Here is a 20,954-nt window from a genome sequence, read left to right as displayed (position 1 = left end):
GGAAAAAGCAGGGGAAAAAGTCAAGGAGGAAGAAAAAACTTGGAGGGCAAGATATGAGGGACATGGCATGGGCGCTTAAAAAAAAAAAAAAAAAAAAAGAAAAAAGTCTTTCCCTAAGTCAAAGCCATGCAAAGGCATGGCATGCCATCCAGGGCAGGGACATGCACCAAAGATTCCTCTATTGGTTCCCATTGAAATCACAAGATTCCTTTTCCCTTCCCGAAAGGAAATTTCTTTTCCTTTCGGGAAGGGAAAAGGAATCTTGAGAATTTGAAAAAAAAGGCTTACAAACACTCTGGAAAGGAGATAGGATCAAATGAAATGCAATTGAAAAAACCTCAACCTTTTATGAATTGTGGATGCAGCAAATTCATTCTTCCCAAATGAAGATGTTGGAAGTGTGCCACTGGAACAAGGTGCTCATATTACATACTGCCAGCACATTTCTGTTGCTCTAATAAAACCTAAATTATGAAATCTCTTTTCTTCTGAAAAACATTACTCTTACCTATAATGACATTGCATTGCATATCCTCCTCCAGAATAAGAGAGGGAAAAATAATTAGGGTAGAAAGCAGTGTGAATCATAGTTCCAACAGGGATATTCATGTGCTGCACCCTTGATGTAAACAGCTGTTTGTATTTCACCTAACTTCCTCCTTCTATAAAACATAATACAGCCTTATGATTTATCAGGCATTTGTTACTATTCTTATGCATGAGGTTTTCCCCCCTCCACAATGGGTCTCTTTTTAGCTACCTGAAACAAAGTAATTATTTAGAATAATTTAATCACTGCATTTTAAATGGAAATCTTCCTTGAGGAAGAGTTTGCTATTTAGGAGTAGAATTTTGCACTTCTATGCAATTCAATTTCTGTTTAATAAATAATGATATGACATTATGTAGAAGCATTATGTAGAGTTTGGCTTTTTCTTTTCATTGAGTGATCTTAAATCTCAGGAACACTTTTAGAAGAAGGGAAAGTATTAATTTATGACCTTTGACAAATCTGGAGGTCAAATATCCCATGTGAAAAAAGTCCAAAGAAAGCCACTGAGGCTGCACTGCTTCACCTGCACAGGGTACAGAGCAGCCAGTGGCACCACAGCTGCTCTCAGCCTGTTAACAGACAATTAACAAATTGCAACTAACAAATCCTATTTAATCATATGCATGTATTGCAATGTGCTGCATTTCACATTTTGTGCTCACGAGCAATTGTTTTTTTCCTGCTAACATGTAGAAGGATTTTACAAGAAGATACAGGATGTACTTTGTCCCAGATCATTTTACTCCAATCAGCATTCCTTTCTATTATTTCCAAATCTGAGTCACATCTCACAACTCAGAGGTGGTGTTGCAGACAAAAGGTCCCAGTTGTCTTGAAAACAGGGTTCCCTACATTGTTTTTCTTTGCAGTAATTCCGTATATAGTGTGAATAATGCTACTTCATACCAAGGGCTCACTTGTAAGGATATCCTCCATCTTCCAATTTGCATGCACATTTATTTTACGCTACCTTAGAGTTAAAACAACTCAACGACATAATAAAGCTAAGTGCACAGAATAATAAATACTACTGAAACCATATTAACTCAGAAAAACATCAAAAAGAGAGAGAACAAAAAGCACTGAAATTAGGTTTAAAAAAAGTTGCAGAATCTCTATGGGATTGCTCTTTCTTTTTTTCTTTTCTTTTTTTAAAAAAGCCTCAAGCACACAGTCACACTGTAACTTACCTGGTTATATTTTACAAATGGGGTCCCAATTCCAGACAACTTTAATGTTAGGCAGAACTCTGCACCTGTGAAAATGAACAGTAGCCCTCTATGACATTAACTAGAATAAAATCAGGCCATGAAAAAGCTTCTGTTTTTTCTATAATGAATAATATTACTGCATTCTGTTTTCTACTCACACTTCTGTGAGTTGACAGTATGCTTGCATGATTAAGATATAAAGCTAGCAAATGTTTTAATTCAAATATTATTACAAATGACAAAGAAGTCAGATAAAACCAGAGATTTTTTTATTGCACAAAATAAATTATATAGAAACAATGCAACAAAACAACTCGTATTGTAGGCTGCACAACAGATGTTACAACATGAATATATTTATTGCTTTGAGAAAGGAGCAATTCAGTGCTAGTAAGCAGATTAGTTATACTTCTTGCTCATCTAGATTTTTCATAAAATTAATCCAACTGGGCTAGAGGCATCTTGCAGCATACAGGTCAGGCCAAATTGTTGTTTGCTATCATCCATTATAAAGGTGCTGTAAACCCTCTTGTCATTAGCATGGAACACCAATTTAGCATCACCAGTACTGAGCCATACAGGTAGTTCACTGTTAGAAACACCATTACATATCTGATACATTTATACACAAGTCCTAGAGGCCCACTCACAGGCTTTGCATGAGCTGTTGTTTCAAAATAAATCTTGCTTACAAATGTGGATGCAGATTTGAACAGGCTTCACTCTACATCAAGAGGCACGACCACGAGGTTTTGCCAAAAAACCCCAAGTACAGCACTTCCTGTCCCTAAATGGAAAATTGATCACTAGGGCTGACTCAGTTATAAGTGTCTCACTTTTTCTAGGGCCACACTCAGATTCCAGATTAAAAAACTCCTCACATTCCTTTGGTAGAACTGGGTGAAATTTACAGTGCTTTTTAAAAGTACTTCAAAACACAACATATTTGGTTCTTCAAAAGATACAAGCATGCAGCACTGGTATTGCACTCAGATCACATGGATTTTAAACTGCTACTTTGTGGACCCTGAGATGTTCACCCTAATGAATTACTACAGAAATCAGCTCTTAACAAAAATTATAAAAATGGGCAACGTTCATGTAATAAAACACATCAAATCCTGATCAACTGCAGATCTTTGCAAAGCATGAACGTAAATGAGAGAATGGCATTCCAAATGTTTATAATCTGAGTCAAATTCTCCCCCAGTTTGTTAAAGACACAAGTATTTACTCAGTTGAGTTCCTACCAATGAATTCTACTGCTAATGTACACATTATGGCAAAACTTACTCATGAGAAGGTTAATATAATAAGAGTAAATTTAAGCAATATTAGTCACCCATGAAAGGAAATTAAGTGAGGAAGTGGGAAGCCTGGCTCATTTCAAGTCTCAGCTACAAGGATAATTATAGAAAGTCACTCCACTGAGGTCAAGCTGGAGAACTTAACTGAGCATCAGGCCCATGAAGTATATCTCTGTAGAATCCCACTGAAATAAGTAAAGAGATTTTGGATTGTACACTAATATGTACACAAACAAATATGGTTGTCACTCTTTACAATACTATAATAGAATTCTTTACGTATTTTTTCTTCCCTGAAACTGTGTTAATGCATTATGATGAATCAAAACACAGTTGAAAGTGAGGTTTCAAATAGCTGCAAAATATTATCAGAAGTCAATTATTCTGAATTTTAAAAAATAGTATTAGCCCAAATTCTCAGAATCTTTAGTGATGCCCTCACATTCCATGCATGTACCCAGCAGCAGTTTCCTTTGAAGGAAGGTGAGTATTAAACTTGACTAATCTTGCACACTTTTTCATCGAGGGGGCTCTTCATTAAACACTGTATGTAAAATTCTGTCATCTTATAAAAAATGTTAGTAACATAGTAAGATTCAGCTAAACAGCCAGATATACCCTGAAATGTCCATTGAAACACATGCAGCACAAAAAATGATTAGCATTTTTTATACTTATTATGAAGTAGAAAAGTTATAAGGCAGGATGAAGCTAATATCAAAGATGAAAAACAGCACCACAAGCCTGTGTTTTGCAATTGCTTTCTGGTTGGACACAATGTATTATCATAGTCAGATACAACTGATTAATGTGAGAAATGCATTTAGCCCAGCTGTACTAACTATACAGCTTCACACAGAATAAACATTCCATAAATCAAAAGAAATTGCATTTGAGCACAAAAAAAAAAAAAAAAGTGATTCTCTAAGCAGCATTTTGTTTTCTTCTTTTTTTTTCCAAAACATTAACATAGATAGATATTGGACTGATTAAATATCTACAAGTGCTTTTCCTTTACAAAAATACATATATTCGTAAGAGTAGGATAGACTGTCATTAACAATGACCTGTGTTTTTTTCACTTCAATTTGAATGATTTATAAGCTAAATTTTACAACCACAAAAAGGTTTATTTGTAATAGGATGTTATCACTTTTGACAAAAAGCTTAAAACATTTCATATTTTAAAACAAATTAGCAACGTAAGATCACAATATGTTCTATGAGCTCCTAAGTACTGTGAGGGCTGCTTTATTAAAAACTGGTAACTACTGATCAAATGCAAGGAAGCATTAGAACATTATTACTGCTCACCATAGGCTCCTTTCTTTTTACTTGGATCACAGCTTATATAAGGACACTTAGGCCCCCACCCCCAAAAAATCCATTGAGAGTAACTCTATATCATCTATTCAGTAGCCTGGAACATCCAACAATTCAGGCTTTGCATTAATTTAAAAAAATGCAAAATATTTTCCTTTCGATAGTTAAGTCTGCAATAAGGGAAAAAATGATGCATTGCTTCATGTTTGTGCTAAGAAGCTTCTATTTGAGAAAAAAATATGATCAGTAAGTATTAGAATGAAATCTTTCAGCCAGCTAAATAATTATATTGACCTATTGCTTTCCAGTTTAGTTAGCCACTATCCTGGAAAGGGAAATAAAGATAATTTGGATTTTTTTATTCTCTCTGTTTTATACTTCACAAGTAAAATAATCACTTCTTACTAATCAATGGTCTCACATCAAGGACAGCAATGCCATTTGCTAAAAAAATAGCTATAAAAATCTGTAAAACATACTTAATATCTTCTCATTATCCTCCAAATCAGTCCTTTCCACCCTCCAAAATATCACTGAACTACAACTAGAAACCCCAAAAGTAGCTTGGTGACTATTTTGTGCTTTGGAAGGTTTACAGGATTGACAGCACACTGAGTTTTTTGTTAGTTCACAGGCCAGGTATAGCAGACACATCAGTAAATGCAAGCCTTTGTGCTTTTTCTCAGGAGCATGAGCTGGGACTCAGAGCTACTCCATGTCTGTTGACTAAACCTCAATGCTATTCCTGTTGTTTCTTTCATTTTTAATTTGTTTTGGAAACTGCTAGGTGTGCCTAACCCTTCAGCTTGGTGACACAGACAATTACCACTGGTTCAGCTCTGCTTGACTGACTCCAGGTACCTCTTGACCATTTAGGCACTCCAGCAAAGTGTCAATGTCATATTCCAAGTTCATTTCTGGGTGGCATTACCTTTGGTATTAAATAGGTCCCTTAAAACTATCAGGCAATCAGATTATCCATAAAAATAGTTTATTTTTAAAAAACCCTAGTTTTTAAGAACAAACTAAGTATCTGACAACAAAGACTAATTTTAAATCAATAAGTGTGTGATATTTTTTCAGTAAAAATGAAGCATGTTTCATTTTACCACAACAAAATTCAGGAGACAACAAGAACAATATCTACCATACTCAATATAATACAAAACTGAATTTTAAGAGTAGAATACCACTATAAAATATGTGCCTTGCACTTTGACAATAACCATCTTCATTAAAACTTCATTTGTAATAAAACCCTCAGTATGTTAACAAGCAATAAAACCATTTTACTGTGCAGCTATTTTGTATGTTGTAGAGTAACCTTCTCTCAACTCTTTGCTTTACACTGTCATAAGGAAAAAGGAAAATGCACAGTAGCTAGTTCTGTTCACCTCATCCTGTCAACTGTCAGCCGTGTTAGAAGCATGTCCTAAAAATACATGTAGAAGTTACTTCAAAGAAGAAGACCTAATGGTTCAGAAAAGCAAGCAAAGTCAAACCAATGCCTATCTTTGGTTAAAATGAATGTAACAGCAAAATCTACTGCTCTACAGACATCTCTCATTCCAGAATTTCTCCTCCATCCTGATCTTACCAAACTTTGTCTCCTTCTGCAAATACAAAAGATAGCCTGGACATTTCTACCCATGTACAGAGCTCCTCTGCTTCACTGCCCCACTCCAGGACCACAGAGACCTAAGTTAAAAAAAAGCTACCCAAATGCAAAAGATTTATGGCACATACCTTGGACAGAAGGATCTTTTGGGAATTAATTAATTAAATAATTTCCTATTCTGCAACCTAAGGTTTTAATCTGACCTACAGACAGTGCAGACAGAAGGTAGAAAAGATCAATAGGTACATCTCCTTATGAAAAAAAAAATTAAATATTACAGGATCATCTTTTGAAGGACATTCCTGCAAGGGATGTTTCAGCTCAGGTCTGAAGGTCAGACAACCCCTATGTGACAAAATTAGAGGTAAATGTGCAGTTGGAAGTTTTCACATTTCCTTCAGGTGAATCAATCCCCTCATGTTTTGGAACTCATCCTGGAACACACTCCAGTAGGCTACAATCCCTCCTCAAAGAAGTGTTTTTAGCTGAAACCTGTATAGAAGCATAACCTTGCTCAAATTGACTGTGAAGGATTGAAAATGCAGAGCTGTGAAAACTCTGAAATCCATGAGAACTGTCTGATAAATGCAACCTGACTGACACCTCATGCGCAATTTCACCTTTATAAGTCCTTAATGTTTTGACTTTTGGGTAGGAAATGGGATGCAGTATGGGAATGGTCAAAAGATGTCTAAGAACGTAGAATTAATTACTGGAGAGAGAGAGCCTGTTTAGACATTTTAACTGAGAAAAATAAGAAGTCAACAGAGCCTAAAGTAAAATGAGAAAGGAATATGCAGCATGATATATGCATTTTTAGAGGAAGCTAAGAGATGCTTTCAATCTGCCAGATTAAGAGAAGTAACTGGACCAAACTCTTGGATAAAGATGTAAGCCTTAATTGCCTTTGCACTTTTCCAGAACAAAAATGAGTTTGATCAGTGAATCAAGAATAACTTTTTTCTGGTCAGTGAATAAATATCTCTTGTCTGCAGTTATATGAAAAAGTAAAAAACCAACAAACAATTCAACTCAGTGATTAGTTCAATTAAAGGACTAAGCCATGGCCTATTTTTTTTTTTAAACAGCAGGGAAGAAAAATTGTTTACTTCTCTCACTAAGTCATGTACACCAGTTATTCATGGGAGAGATGAGATGGAACTCTGGACCATTATTTTGTCTGCAGTAAGAGCCTAGCTTATATCTAAATGGAATGGGATAGGATCAGTCTCTTTTCTCCTGCAGACACACTAGAACTGTTTGTGATAAGAGCAGAAAAGTCAAGTCAAGTTGTTGGAACCTATGGAGACAAAAAGACGAAGATCCAGAATTAAAGGGATCCTCATGCAGAAAACGGAATATTTTCAACATAAAAGTACTTATTTTAATATAATTTCTACTGAGAAAGGCTGGTTTTAATTTAAACTATCTAAAAGAACACATTTCTTTTTATCCTCTTTTCCCATGAAAGCTTCTCAATACAGTATGCTTATGATATATTCTTGCTGAAAATATTAAGACCATAGATAAAATTCAGAAGCAAATATTACCCTGTCAAATGAAAATAATGGGCTTAAAAGGTATTCTGTATTAATAATCAGGCACTTCACTTTGTGTAACATTTTCAGTAAAGTCAAGATAATACTTGTGTAACTTTTTTTTGCATAACTGCAAGCTGGCTGAGTATGCACAATATACTTCTTGCACTGCACACTCCTAGGACCCAAATCCCCAAAGCTTTCATGTGAACAATACCAACTATAGAGATGAGTCACTTCAGTTATTGCAGCAATCTTATCTGGTATTTCATGAAAAAATTCCTTCACAGGACTAGGTCCTTAGCTACCAGGAATGTAGTAATGCATCTTGGAAGATATATTTACTGATTAATCATCTAATTCCATATTGTTTGAGATATTACAGATCTTGTTTCTAAATTCTAGCTGATGGCTTGTTACTTGATAAATGCAGCAACCAGCTATGCTCAAAAAAAAAGTTGTTTATGATTTTCATTAATGAGCTTTTCACTTCTAGGGGAAAAAAATCCAAGCAGCACCAAATGTGCTAAATAAGGGACAGCAAGGTTAGGTAGTAGTGCAGAATTTTTTAGGTCCCTCTGCAGTTAGATACTGCTAATATGGAAAAGTCATAGAAACACAGTGGCAGCAACACTTATTTTATATTCCTATGTTTTACAAGGATGCAGTGGTGACACCTTGTCATGGAAATGCTCAGAATGTGTGACTTTATCCAGGCATCAGTTCTAGCATGGCATATGGTGCAGTCTGAAGGGAATGCCTAGGTACTCATTTCAATTTACCCCATCTTTGGCACACAGGAATCTGCACATGCATTCTCATATTCCTATAGTGCTCAGATACTCTTAATTGGCACAAATAAATAAATCTGTGTATCTGTGTAGGCATGGCACATATGTACTATATGAGTGAAAATTTCCTGTAAAGAAGGCAGTGCCTGTGTTGAACAAGCTGCCCACTTAAGATATGTATTTCACTGGCACTTTACTTTAAAAAAAATGATTAAACTATAGCAGCACTCAGGCACCACGCCATCAAATCAGAAATGCAGAAAGTGTAGGTGGTTAGTTCATGCATTTAATGCCGCCATTCGCAGCTGGGAACGTCGGTTCAGATCTGTCAGTATTTTCCATGCTCAAAATGAAGATTTGCTTTCTGTAATCTAGCTTTAACTTGCATCAAGAAAATACCAGGAATCAAAACCAACAACCATCTCTGATTGAGAAAATTCATGATTCTCTGAATTATGAATATAGGAAGTTATCAAACAGTCAAAAAAGCTTCTATTACTTGCCATTCCACCGCCAAGGTAAAATAGTGCTAATTCCAAGGGTCCTGGTTAGGTGGATGGATTAAAACTTGTATGTTCCCGTCTTTTTACAACAAGTCTGTTCAAATTTTTTCAAAACAGCAAACACAATTGTTGAGAAAAAAATTGTGCTGCGAACCAAGCAGAAATTATGCTTAAGCATCCTAGCGTTAGTTGTGGGAAACTGAAACAGGTGTTTTATGTCAAGCAAATTTACAGTGAAAATTCTGGTACAAAAACACATGAAATATATAAAAATTGTAAGGTGTAATTGGTATGTGCATGTAAATATTTACAAATCATATCCTATTTCTACTGTACAAAACAACTGTATATATTAAAGAGAATGATTTTCAATCAGAAAGCATGCTCTGCTCTTCCAAGCTGCTCCATGAGGTGGACTTCTTTATACAAGAAGAATCCATTTTTCCCTAGAGACTCTGCAGAGAAGGGCCCTCCCTACAAGGAGCATCTTCTTTCTGTCAGGTAGTGCTTCACAGGCTGGGTGGGCAGCAGGATGTCTGCTCCCTGCAGCCAGCACGTCCCCCCTGCCTGTTTCTGGGCAAAGCAGGGCCTGTGCTGGCCAGCACACTGCAGAAAGGGGCAGCAGCTTCTTCCTAAACATCTTCCTTCCCCAGTTCCACTGGCATTCCACAATATGTGCAACCTTGACCTGTAATGGCAAGGTTCCTTAGCAGACTGCTATTGACAGCATCTTGATTTCTGCATGTCATATGGGCTTTGGAGTGCAGTGGTAGGATTCAACCCAACTTCATGGGATTCCTCAAGTCACCAATGTTAGAATACTTAACAACGTGAAAGGGGACAGACCTAATCCACAACCTGCTTATTTCTCCTACAGAACATACTACTGTACATGAACATAAACTTACAAAGCCTTACATCTATCTTTTGTATTTGATCCCAAGAAAGATTTTTCACTTTGTCTATCTAAGAATGATCAGTTCACTCTACAGTAGCTTGTGAAAAATTGATTTGGTTCCTTTTTGCTGTATGCAAAAGGCATAAGGAAAGTAAATAGCTATCTACAACACTAGCAGGCATGTACTAAGTAGAAATTACATAACATGACTGAACTATAAGTATCTCCAGAGAACCTGATCAGAAAAACTCAACTGACTTTTAAGCAAAGACAACAGAAGACAGAAAACATAAACATTGCTACGCTCCCTGCAACATTACCAAAAACCCCAAGGAACATCCCATACTAGAACCAATATGCTTGTAATACCTAAGGCAACAATCACTTTTTATCCAGCACAACCAGGTCTTAGGAAAAAAAGATGACCTGAAGAATTATTTTGGTCAGACTGCTAATCTTCAGTATTGCATTACCTCTAATTTTATGGAAATAGTTTTATGATGTGACTTAACTAATGAAAATTTCTGTAATGAATTCTAAACTCCAGATAGTCACAAGAGATACAGTAATGTCATTAAAGCTATATATTTTTTGTCTTAGTATATTATAGACCTCTATTCAATCTTAAAAGAAAATATTTATTATGAAAAGTAGTAATTATGAAAAATTTTGCCTTGGCCATAATTTTGTAGAGGAATTTAGTTGTTCCATAGACATTTGTATTATTTTACCTTCATTTTATGGAGGTTTTATTAGAAGAAATGTAATCTGACCAGAAGCCATTTTCCCAAAAATAGCTAGTATCCCAAATTCCAAACTTCAGGGAAACCATGGAAAGTGCAATCACAAAGGCTACAATGCTTTCAAGCAATATTAGCAATTTTAAGATTTAAAATTAGTATTTTGAATTACCATGTTCTACACCTCTTGTTCAGTGTAATTAATCTTCATTCACTGCAAAAGGACTGTTGCACACTCATGAGTGAGCTATACCTGGACCCATGAGAACCTTATCAAGGAAAAGGTAGTGGCCTAATCACCACTTTTCTAAATATATTTTCTGTACAAAATATTGTCAAGGTATAATCCTTAGTTATTTTTACAGTACTCTATGATTGAAACAACAATATTCAGTAAAGTAGCAAGTGTGTGAAACTGCAACACCACATGAATGAGCACTCTGCCATTTTGCTAGTGTAATCAATAGTAGGACCAGAAAAGTTTTCTAACACGCAAGCAAAAATATTCCATAGGTTTTGAGTCTTGACTGTACACTTCATGATTTTGGCTATGATTTGCAGCACACTCTTAAGATACACAAATATCTTATGCACATTTCAGTAGCAGAATGGCACTTGGCTTGCTCTAATAGAAACAACAGAGATGCAACTGACAATTTTAAGAAAGACAATGTCCTTATTTGCATGCTGAAATTCTGGCTGTGTCCCCCCAATCCAGGCACATCCATTCATTGTGCAATCTGTCGATGGGTAAACAAATAGTGCAGGATTCATCTCAGTGGGATCTGGCCCTTTGGTCTAACCGAAGTCAATTCTAGGTCGATACTGAAGTACCATAGGGTAAGACTGAAAACAAGCAAGGGAAAAACAACAACAAAAACAGACAAGAAAGCATGAAGACATGATTCATAAACAATACAAAGAAAATGCAATTAAAGACTACCTTAAGAATAGCCAAATCTTATCTCTAAGACAGATGTATATGACAATGTTAAATTCATCCCTGTACTTCAAATCTATTAGCTATTTGTCACTGATACACAGTTTCTGTATCTGCTTTTATATATTTCAATATTTATGTTTTATTATATTTATACTTGGGAGTGCTCAAACAAGTCTGTTTTCTGTGTTGCTGTGTTTGATAAAAAGCAATCTTGACATTTTATACTTTCTAAACCAAAGTATATTTACAGGTGATGTACTTGGAAATTTATATATACAGAGGTTCCATAGCTAGACTATAAAAAAAGGTCAAATTGCTGTCAGCTGTTTTTCTGAGAGATGACCTTCTCCCCAGATCCAAACTCCTTAACCTCAGATCTAGTGATAAGTTTTTATTGATTCCTACTGAAAAAAAAAAAAAAAACCAACAAAGCAAACAAAAAAAAAGCAAATCAACCTCTTGGGTCCCTAAATTGGACAGAACTTGTGGAATGGCAGGGAAGAATGGATGGGTTTCCCAAAAGGGCTGTAGAATATCTGGGCACTTGTTGCTCAAACCTCTTATTTTTCCGTCTGTCAGCATTTCATTTGTCTCAAGTCTTCTTCTTCATTAGCATACTGGGTATTTTCTATAGCATAAAACCCTGGCAAATCTCATTGTCTCAGCAGCTGTATGGCCTTAAATACCTCCCCACCATACAACAGAGGCAAAGCTAATATAAGTTTTTCTAAATTCAAATTTGGAAATACAAAGAATTATTACAGAAGCTATCATTAAAACCAGAAACATTTTGCTTCATTCTTCAAATGCAACAGAGATGAAGAAACAAAGATATAGCCCCAGAGACCTACAGGGTTAATGAATTTTCCATGCCATGATAGTAAAATATCACCAGAACTAAATGTGATAACACTTGCAGGAGATTTACAAACTGGAGTTCAGAGAAATCACAAGGTAAACCCAGAGGTATTAACAGTACCAGGAGTATTTAGGAGAGAAGACATGTAGTCTGCATGTGCAATTAACAAAAATGTATCTGTGGTATCACAAATTACTTGGTCTCTGATTAATTTTTTCTTTGCACAGGACATGAATACCATTTCATTTAAATACTGTTTCACATTTTGACTTTGAGTATATAAATTGTCTCTAAACATGTGCAGATCTAATTGGAAGTGAACACAGGCAGAGACAGAGCAATCACCACACTGAAATTGCCAAGTAAACCAGTGAGGCTCAGTGTTTTAGCAAACAAAATCACAAAACTGTACAAATCAAATGCACTATGCTGGGACAATTCTAATTATTGAAGGAGGCATGAGTGTAGTAGTTCACTTCCACCACTAGTGAGGAGTGACCCTCTATCACTAGCTCTAATTTTTCCTCAAGACAAAAATAGTATTCCAAAGTTGCAAAGTAACTTTTAGAAATAAGTTAAAATCAAAATTCTCAATGAGGAAAATGAAATACTGTTTCAAGGAAGCAGATTGGTCACTGAAATTTAGAAATCAGCTTCAGTTTGCAGGTTCTGGAGGTTTTGCTTCTAGAGATTATTCAGTTTCTAATTTTAAAAATATGAAAAGGAGTTTAAAGGAGTTTAGAGAAATCTAACATTTTTTTACTGCATCAAAAAGGACATATGAATTCCCACAAAGAGATGAAACCAGTGTAGTCTCTTAATTCACACTCTTAAGTTTTGATCCCTTGCCAGTGACTGCCCAATACTGCTTAGTTAGAGTAATGAGATAGCAAGAGTAGATAATTGTTTGAGGCTGATAGGCATATCAACCTATAGAACAGTATCTTTCAAAAAAAAACACAAACAAAAACTGGCCTATGGCACAGAAGACAAATTCCTAAATCCTTTGAATAAAGTTTGTGCTGCAGGAATAAAAATGCTCAGACCTTGCTCACAGAGTTTTAGCACTTTATAGTGAGGAATTATAAAAGCTCCACAAGCTGAACTACAATGGAGTGCTGACAGGACCTTAGTGACTGCAGTATGCACAGTTGTGAGTGCCTCTTACCTGATAGAAAGTGCCATCCTGTGAGCAGACTTGCGAAGATGAGCAGTTCTGACACCGAAACTGCGGAGGAGATGATTTTCTGATCAGATAAGAGGCATCCACAGCTGGACATACACATTTACCATTTATTGATTTTTTAAAAAAAGTTTAAATGTAAAGGTTACAATCAATTTACTCATTTTAAAACAGGAAGGAATTGTTTAATGAATAAATGGATATTTTTCCCTTTTCTTGTCTATCTCATGTAAGGTCCACAGCTATGCAGTAAAAGCTCAGAGATGAAGACAATGGATTCACTCGATCTTCATTCAGAAGGATATTGCTAATTAATTACCATTGCAACTTCATTGAGGAGAACAAAATCATAGAAGCCTAGATATTACTGGATTTATTACGAGCAAAATTAAATTTTTTAGAGGTGTTAATCATCCTTGACTTCAGGGGAGTGATTTAAAGCTACGTGAAAGAGAAGATGAACACATACCTGGCTATGCTGTATGTATATAAATACGCTTACAAACTTAAGCAGGAGTTGTGAACTCTTGCATTCACTAAATGTTATAAACTATAGTTCTGAGATTTTTGAAAATTTTTAGTGCAAATTTTTTTTAGCAAGATTATAGTTACCGTTGCCTCTAATTTCATGTAGTAGGCAAGGGCTGCAGGATGAAATGCCATGAAAAAATTCCATTATCACTGAAATTGTTGCCTCAACACTTCCTAATAGGACAGCCAATGCTAACAAAAATACAACATGGCAAACCAAACAGACATCCACTGGTTTCAAGGCAGTATTGGAAAAAACTCTAGTTAAAGCTCTCTTGGGGGTTTCAGCAATCACCAAATTTCAATGCAACATTACTTTCAAATTTATCAAATACTTGCCTATATACAATGATCTCCCTAATTCCTATCAAAATCTATCCTTCCCCCTCCAGCTTCAGATTAAGGTAAAACTTTAGGAGACTCGTGAATTGTTAACTTTACAATGTGTTAATTCTCCGTGTTTTCTGTCTGTGCCCCAGCACTTATTATTCTAAGCACTAGGAAACTTTAAACAAAAAAAGAAGAGAAGGAGTTTGGAATTTTCTCCAGATCAGTACATTAAGGTATAGTAAATGCTTAACCTCAGCTGCACTCCAATTTAGCCTCCACTAGTAATGACAGACAAACTTGCATGTGCTACAAAGACCAATCAACAGGCACACACAAACAAATGCATAAAAGAAAGAGAAGAAAAGGGGATATGACTTCTAATAAAATAATATACAAGGCAATACAAAACCAAACTGAATATAATTTCTGAAAAAAAAGTCTTTTTTAAAAAAGTTAAGTACTGCAATTCTAATTTATACACATGCAGCAAGGAAAACCCATCTGGCTGTTATCTGAATGTTATTGTTATATAGCATATCCAAAAAGAATAGATGCAGTATTAACAGAAACATTAATAAAACAATTAGATTTCACCAGTAATCCTTTCAGCGTCACTTTCAGTTTATTGACTGAACAAAACAGGTTCTTACTGAAGAACTGTTGGATGCAGATTCCCCAACTATTATAACTCAAAAGGTCACCAAAAACAAATTTAGTGAAGAACAAGGGCTTGGGTTTCCACTTACTTGACTTAAAACTCTGAGGAGAACTTGCATGCACACATCATACATCCACTATTCTGAACTTTCAGAATCTACACAATATATGTGCTGAAGGGTTTCACCCATAGGGTTTTACATAAGAAATTCAGAAAACATGTAGAAGGCATTTTAAATAGGGGTTTTTTGAAGGGTCATAGATTATATTTGGGCCTAAGATGTGAAAGCATGTATAGTGTCTATAATAAATACACCAAAACATCATTTATCAAAAATGTAACAGCATTTACGTTTTCGCCTCTTAGTCTCCATCTTGTCATATAGATGAATTCCATAGTGTGATCCTTCCCCATGATTTCTCCGTTGCATAGTACATCCAGCTTAAAATACAACAGAACAACCAGTAAGACAAAGGGATGCAGAAATTTAATGTCTAAAGGAACTGCTAAGTGAATCTCCAGAGTTAATCCTTCCACTCCTATCATTATATAATGATACCATCAGACATATATATCAAAGCTGGATGAAGACAGCATGCTGACAATATGGTTTTTTGTACCCTGGTATTCACTTTTGTGTTTTTATTTGAAGTGTGGACAGAAGGAAGTCTGCTACCGAGGTATGAAATCACCAGTAGACAAACATTCCCTATATTTAGCTACACTACACAGTATCCATTTGAAGAGAAAGCCTTGTGCAGTATTTTGAAGGCCACCTTGCTATGCCAGTACTCTTTCAAACCCAAAGATATAAACCAGAAGTATAGTAATTTTCATTTAAAAAATAGATTGTAAAGAAACTTAAAAAAATTAGTTTAAAAATAACTAAGAAATTACAAGGAAAATGCGCTTCAAAGTACACAGACATTCCTTAACTGAAAGCAAAATACAGAGAAAAGCAATGATCTCAGCATGAAAAATGCCTGCTTTAAACTGTATTATAGCATCTTACTGCTGCCTGCCACTGCAAATATTTGACAGTATTTTCATTACTAGACCTATAATATTTTCTGTGTTTCAGAAAAAAAAAAGGCAAAATTTCAAAGTAAGCAGATTTTTTGTAAAACAAGGCATTAAGGACAGATTAAAAACCAAATGACACCAAAAAGGCTGATCAGTATGTCATGACACCGTGACAAACTCCTCTGCATCGTTATAACCTGTGCACCAAACCTAACTCTGCCCTACTCCTGACCAAAGCTGGGAGGCTGCTGCTGGTGCTAAAGACAGCCTGCCCTGCATGGAGCCTTTGGCTCCTGTACAAGAACAGGCTGAAGAAATAGTCTGTGCTTCAGTCTAAATTCCTGTATCCCTGGAAAGAGGGAAAGCAGGTTCAAACATGATTAAATTTCACAGAAATATATTATGTTGCAGGGAAATAAAAATAAAAACATCTTTCTTTCAAATGTACCTCATAGGAACTTGGAAGTTTTAATTTTAAGCTGAGAAACTTTTTGATAGTTCCCACGGTCACTCGAGTAGAACAGCGGATAAATTTCTTCATTAAGCCCTAAAGCAACAGCAACAAATCAGAAAAAAACATGTTACAAATTTAAAAATTTAAAAAACATGTGAGCAATCTTTAGTGCAGGAGCACCTATAACTGATAGTCTTTTCAATCAGTAACCAATTCTCTTCTAATTCATAATGACACCATAGGTTCATTTTTGTTCACTTGTTTTCAAAATTTAAAAGATGACAAACAACTTCATTTGACCCTGGTTCTTGAGATATTTCTAAAAGATACAGAAGGGAGGAAAGAAAAAAACCAAAGCCCAGCTACCACCAAACCCATCAAAACCCCCAGAAGAACTTAAATAATCAGTGTGTTTGTGTTAGTAACACTGGGGGTCAAAGAAATGTTGCATTTCTTAGAAGTGTTAAGAACCTCCAAAGTTATACATGTAACATAACACTTAAAAATTACAAGTAGCTTTATTAGAAAAGTTCTTAAATATATTTTTCATTTTATCCTTCTATTTGTAATTTAATAAAACATTGTAAAAACCTAAGGTGATCCCTAAAAACTTTCTTGTAGACTAAGTATACTAGGTAATCCCCCTCAGGAATAGAAACCAAATATCCCTAATTCTTAAAACACCAATTGGCAGGTATTACTCCACACATTTTGCAGACTGAAGTGATCTCCCCATGGCCACAGACAACACATCAGGGTCAGAATCAGGTTTACAGCTCAGAAGATCTGGATCCCAGTCATTCAGGGCACCACATATTTGATAAGCAGGTTCATTCTGGCATGTTAAAACAGTAATCCTCAAGGTATGAGGCAGCTCACCTTCAGCTAGCTTTATAAATACCTCTGTGGTGTGCTGTAATCTGTTGTGTAGTGCAGTTATATACCATAAAGGCTGTAGGCTACAAAACTATAATCCACACACAAACAAAAATTCCACTGTCACAGATGGCTTTCTGTATAGAACTGTATTTTCATAAAATTCCAAAGATGCACTGAAATGCCTCAAAGGAAAGGACTAAATAAGTGTGAAGTGGGAACAGGTCACTACAATCAGGTTTATTTTTAATGGTTATAAAATGATTTGGTTCCTGTAAGATGCTATTTTGTCATCAATAAGTACAGCACAGCTTGTTTGCTACTCACTTTGACAACATTATCTCCTGACTGCCCATTGTTGCGCAAACAGTCGAGGCAGATTGCAATCTGTGGGTCACTCCTGTGATAGTCTTTGTCTTCTTCATTCTCATCACACTCCTCATCTACTTTGGGTTTATCAGCTTTTGGACTTTCATCTGTAAAATATGAAGATCGTATTATTTAAGTATAAAGTAATTAAGAATCATATATATAAGGAAGTAAGGCATTTTTATGAGCCATAATTTTTCTTCACATTAACTTCACACAGTTTTAACTCAGTGCATTCTTAAACTGACCAACTTAAACATCTCTGGAAACTAATTTTCATGGCTGAAATTTTAATGAAATATGCAAACAGATTTCTATGGAACAGAAAATAATTAGTTGATGGACTATATTGGGTATGGCTGTCTACTTCTGATATAATTAATAATTTAATTATATATATAAAATATATAATTATAATTATATATATTATATATAATACATATATATTATATATATATTATTATAATTTAGTTCAATAATTAAAACCCTGCAACTCTGCATGCATCACAATCACTCAGACATGTAAACCTACTGTATAGTGTGGCAGTCCAGTGACAAAAATAATGTTTTTAAATAAAAAACAGAATGACTAATACCAACACATATATCGAAGTAACACAGCCAATCAACTCATATTAACTGTCACAATAATTCAGTGAAGACAAATGCCTGTAATGCAATCACAAGGCAAACTAAACCTTAGACTTCATCCACTTTTGACCAGATCTAAATAGGTCACTGTAAGAACTCCAGAAGGATTTAACAACTAAATAGCCATATATTTACTTACTCCCTTTTAAAAAGAAAAAAATATAAGAAAAGAGGAAAGGTCTGTGTATTTTTTAGCAGAGCTTATACAAACTACATAATCACATAGAAAATGTTATCCCCTTGCACTCTGCTGTTAACATGTTCTACTGGTTCCTGGTTAAAATTCTAACTCTTTGGAAAAGTACCATCTTGTATGGTTTAGAAAGGTTTAGCAAAGTTGAGCACTCAAATACCAAGACTGGCAAGTACATTTAGATAAGGCTGCAATGTATGTAAATAATAACCATAACATGGAGTAAGGTTTACAGATTTAGTGTACAGTATATAATAATCTTATTGTACACATTTAGCTTTCTTTTCTGTATCCCCAACTTACTTATTTTGATTTAAAACAAAGGCTGCTCTCTATTGGAATAAAACATTATCACAATTAACTTGAATAAGCTGCCTTCATGTTTTTAAAAAAACCTTTCAGATCATGTTCTACTAGTTTCCTACACTTACCAGATTCTAAAGGAACTTAGAAGAGTTCAGATGAGAAAATGGAATGTAAACTTTAATAAACACCAATCCATAACCAAGTTTCTTGACAGAGTAATTAGTTGCCTTTGCTCAATTTCCATATTCAAGAAGAGTTTTAAGCTGTATTCATTACTTTTCTCTCTTAAAATTTTTAAGCTTTCACTAATTATGCAAGATTTATCCCCAAGTCCCTATTAGCTATTGACACATTTAGTTGAATGTGTATCATATGCACATTTTATTCCTATCATCTTCCATGAGCAGAATTTACAGTATCAAACTGCAGATATTTTTTCTTTTTTTCTGAAAGTCCAGGAAGCAAACTTTATCAATTGAGCAGGTGCAGTCTACCTGTCACAAGCATTTGTTTACTTCAGGCTGGAAAGTACCACTGAATATTTTCTCTCTGTACCATAGCATTTTGTCATTCATCAATTCTTTCTGGCAACCACTCTCCTACAGGAGTCACCAATGGCTGAGATCTGCTTTATTGTTTAGGTTTTTTTCCTTCTGATATGTGAAAACTTTAAGTCCTGGGATTTTTTAACAGCTCTTAGATTCTTAGGTTAGGAACTGTGCTGCAACCTGTGGCACAGGACATAACTGACAGACTCTTAAACTACAGTGACAATCTGATTGCAGATTGCAGGGCATGGTATTGACAACTGAAACAGTCTCTTTTAAATGAAATTATCCTCAGCAAATAATTTCTTCCCAGGCAAGATTCTAAATGCTTGTTTGTGGCAGAAAATACCTTAAGTGCTCATAATTTGTATCAATGCGTTGTAATGACTTTCAAATACTTTGCAGACACAAAGTTCCGTAGCCCCAGGCTACAGTCTCTAACGGAGTTGGATACATCTGTAGCTACTCAGAAGTATAATCTGTGAGTTAGTACTTTCCTCTCATTCACAAAAAACAATCCAAGCTCTCACTACACTGACTAACTCATCTCTATTGGATTTATCATTAAATTAGTAGAGGAAGGTAAGAACCAGAAGAGTAAATTGGTCAAAAGTAAGTCACGTTATACAAATATGCAAATTATCTGTTGATTCCTTCTACGTATATAGCAGAAGATCATTTTCTAAACAGTCAAGAAATGTCTCTATCTCACAAAAATATTTTCTGAGTATTTTTTAGAACTGAACAGGTATAAACTACATAGTATACTGTAGTAAACTAATATAATTTCATCTAAACTGTTCTGCAATTCATAATTTATTTATATAATAGAGAAAATAACATTGTCCCTCACAATGAATGTCTAGTCCAAGTCAACAAAACTTGTGAAAAAGAAAATTAAATGTTACGAAGTTGAAAAGAAGATATTATAATGAAATGAATGCAGAAGAATATAAGATGTTTACTTGACAGTTACCCTTTACTGAAAATAGCTATTTTTTAACTTAGCAGAGTCTTTCACAAGTTCTTTAAAATCAAATCAAATAGGCTATGGTATTAAAAACTTGATGTCAAATTAAAGGGGCATAAAACCAGCTGGTCTAGTCCTCGCTTAGCACCTCAGTACTGAGTTTCAAAGTTCATGGGTCAACTACAAAAAATGAAACAAAGCAAAAAAACAAACCAAAAAGCCCAACCAAAAAAGCATTATGGGATCTATAGAAAACAATTATTTGGCATGTGTGGAAAACTGTTTTACTGCTTGTCATAACTAATTCTTGACAACCTCCTACTTAACAGATGGTGAAATTTGGTAACAGAAAGTAATTTGTAAAAACTCTGTAAAAAATCCTGCCATGCTCTATTAAGAAAATTAAGAATTCAGCTGGACAATTGTGAGAGTGTTGCAAGTGAGAGCCTAAGATAATGCAAATGAAATAATAGTAAAACAGCTACAGTTTGTTAACAAACTGGTTGATAGATAAGCAGTAGTATGTGAAGGCCCATATATCTGCACAGATTCACTACAAGTTTCTGTAGTATCTTTGA

General features: G+C 35.0%; 1 protein-coding gene across 4 annotated transcripts in view; it reads right to left on the bottom strand.

Annotated features, from left to right (window-relative positions):
• Nucleotides 1-2,011: 2,011 nt before the first annotated feature.
• The window catches only part of PCGF5 (polycomb group ring finger 5), a 65,745-nt gene continuing 46,802 nt past the window's right edge, over nt 2,012-20,954 (bottom strand). For 2 of the 4 annotated variants that reach the window (XM_058810075.1, XM_058810074.1), the window contains 5 exons: nt 17,667-17,815; nt 16,458-16,556; nt 15,338-15,427; nt 13,453-13,512; nt 2,012-11,328 (listed from right to left, as the gene is read on the bottom strand). In XM_058810075.1, the coding sequence (XP_058666058.1) occupies nt 11,281-11,328; nt 13,453-13,512; nt 15,338-15,427; nt 16,458-16,556; nt 17,667-17,815 (446 nt within the window). In that variant the 3' untranslated portion in view covers nt 2,012-11,280. The remainder of the gene's footprint in view (nt 11,329-13,452; nt 13,513-15,337; nt 15,428-16,457; nt 16,557-17,666; nt 17,816-20,954) is intronic. The other 2 variants (XM_058810076.1, XM_058810077.1) reach the window with 2 other exon arrangements.

Source organism: Ammospiza caudacuta, chromosome 9 (genome assembly GCF_027887145.1).
Source record: "Ammospiza caudacuta isolate bAmmCau1 chromosome 9, bAmmCau1.pri, whole genome shotgun sequence".
Classification (NCBI taxonomy): Eukaryota; Metazoa; Chordata; class Aves; order Passeriformes; family Passerellidae; genus Ammospiza; species Ammospiza caudacuta.
This window is presented reverse-complemented; position numbering and strand designations above follow the sequence as displayed.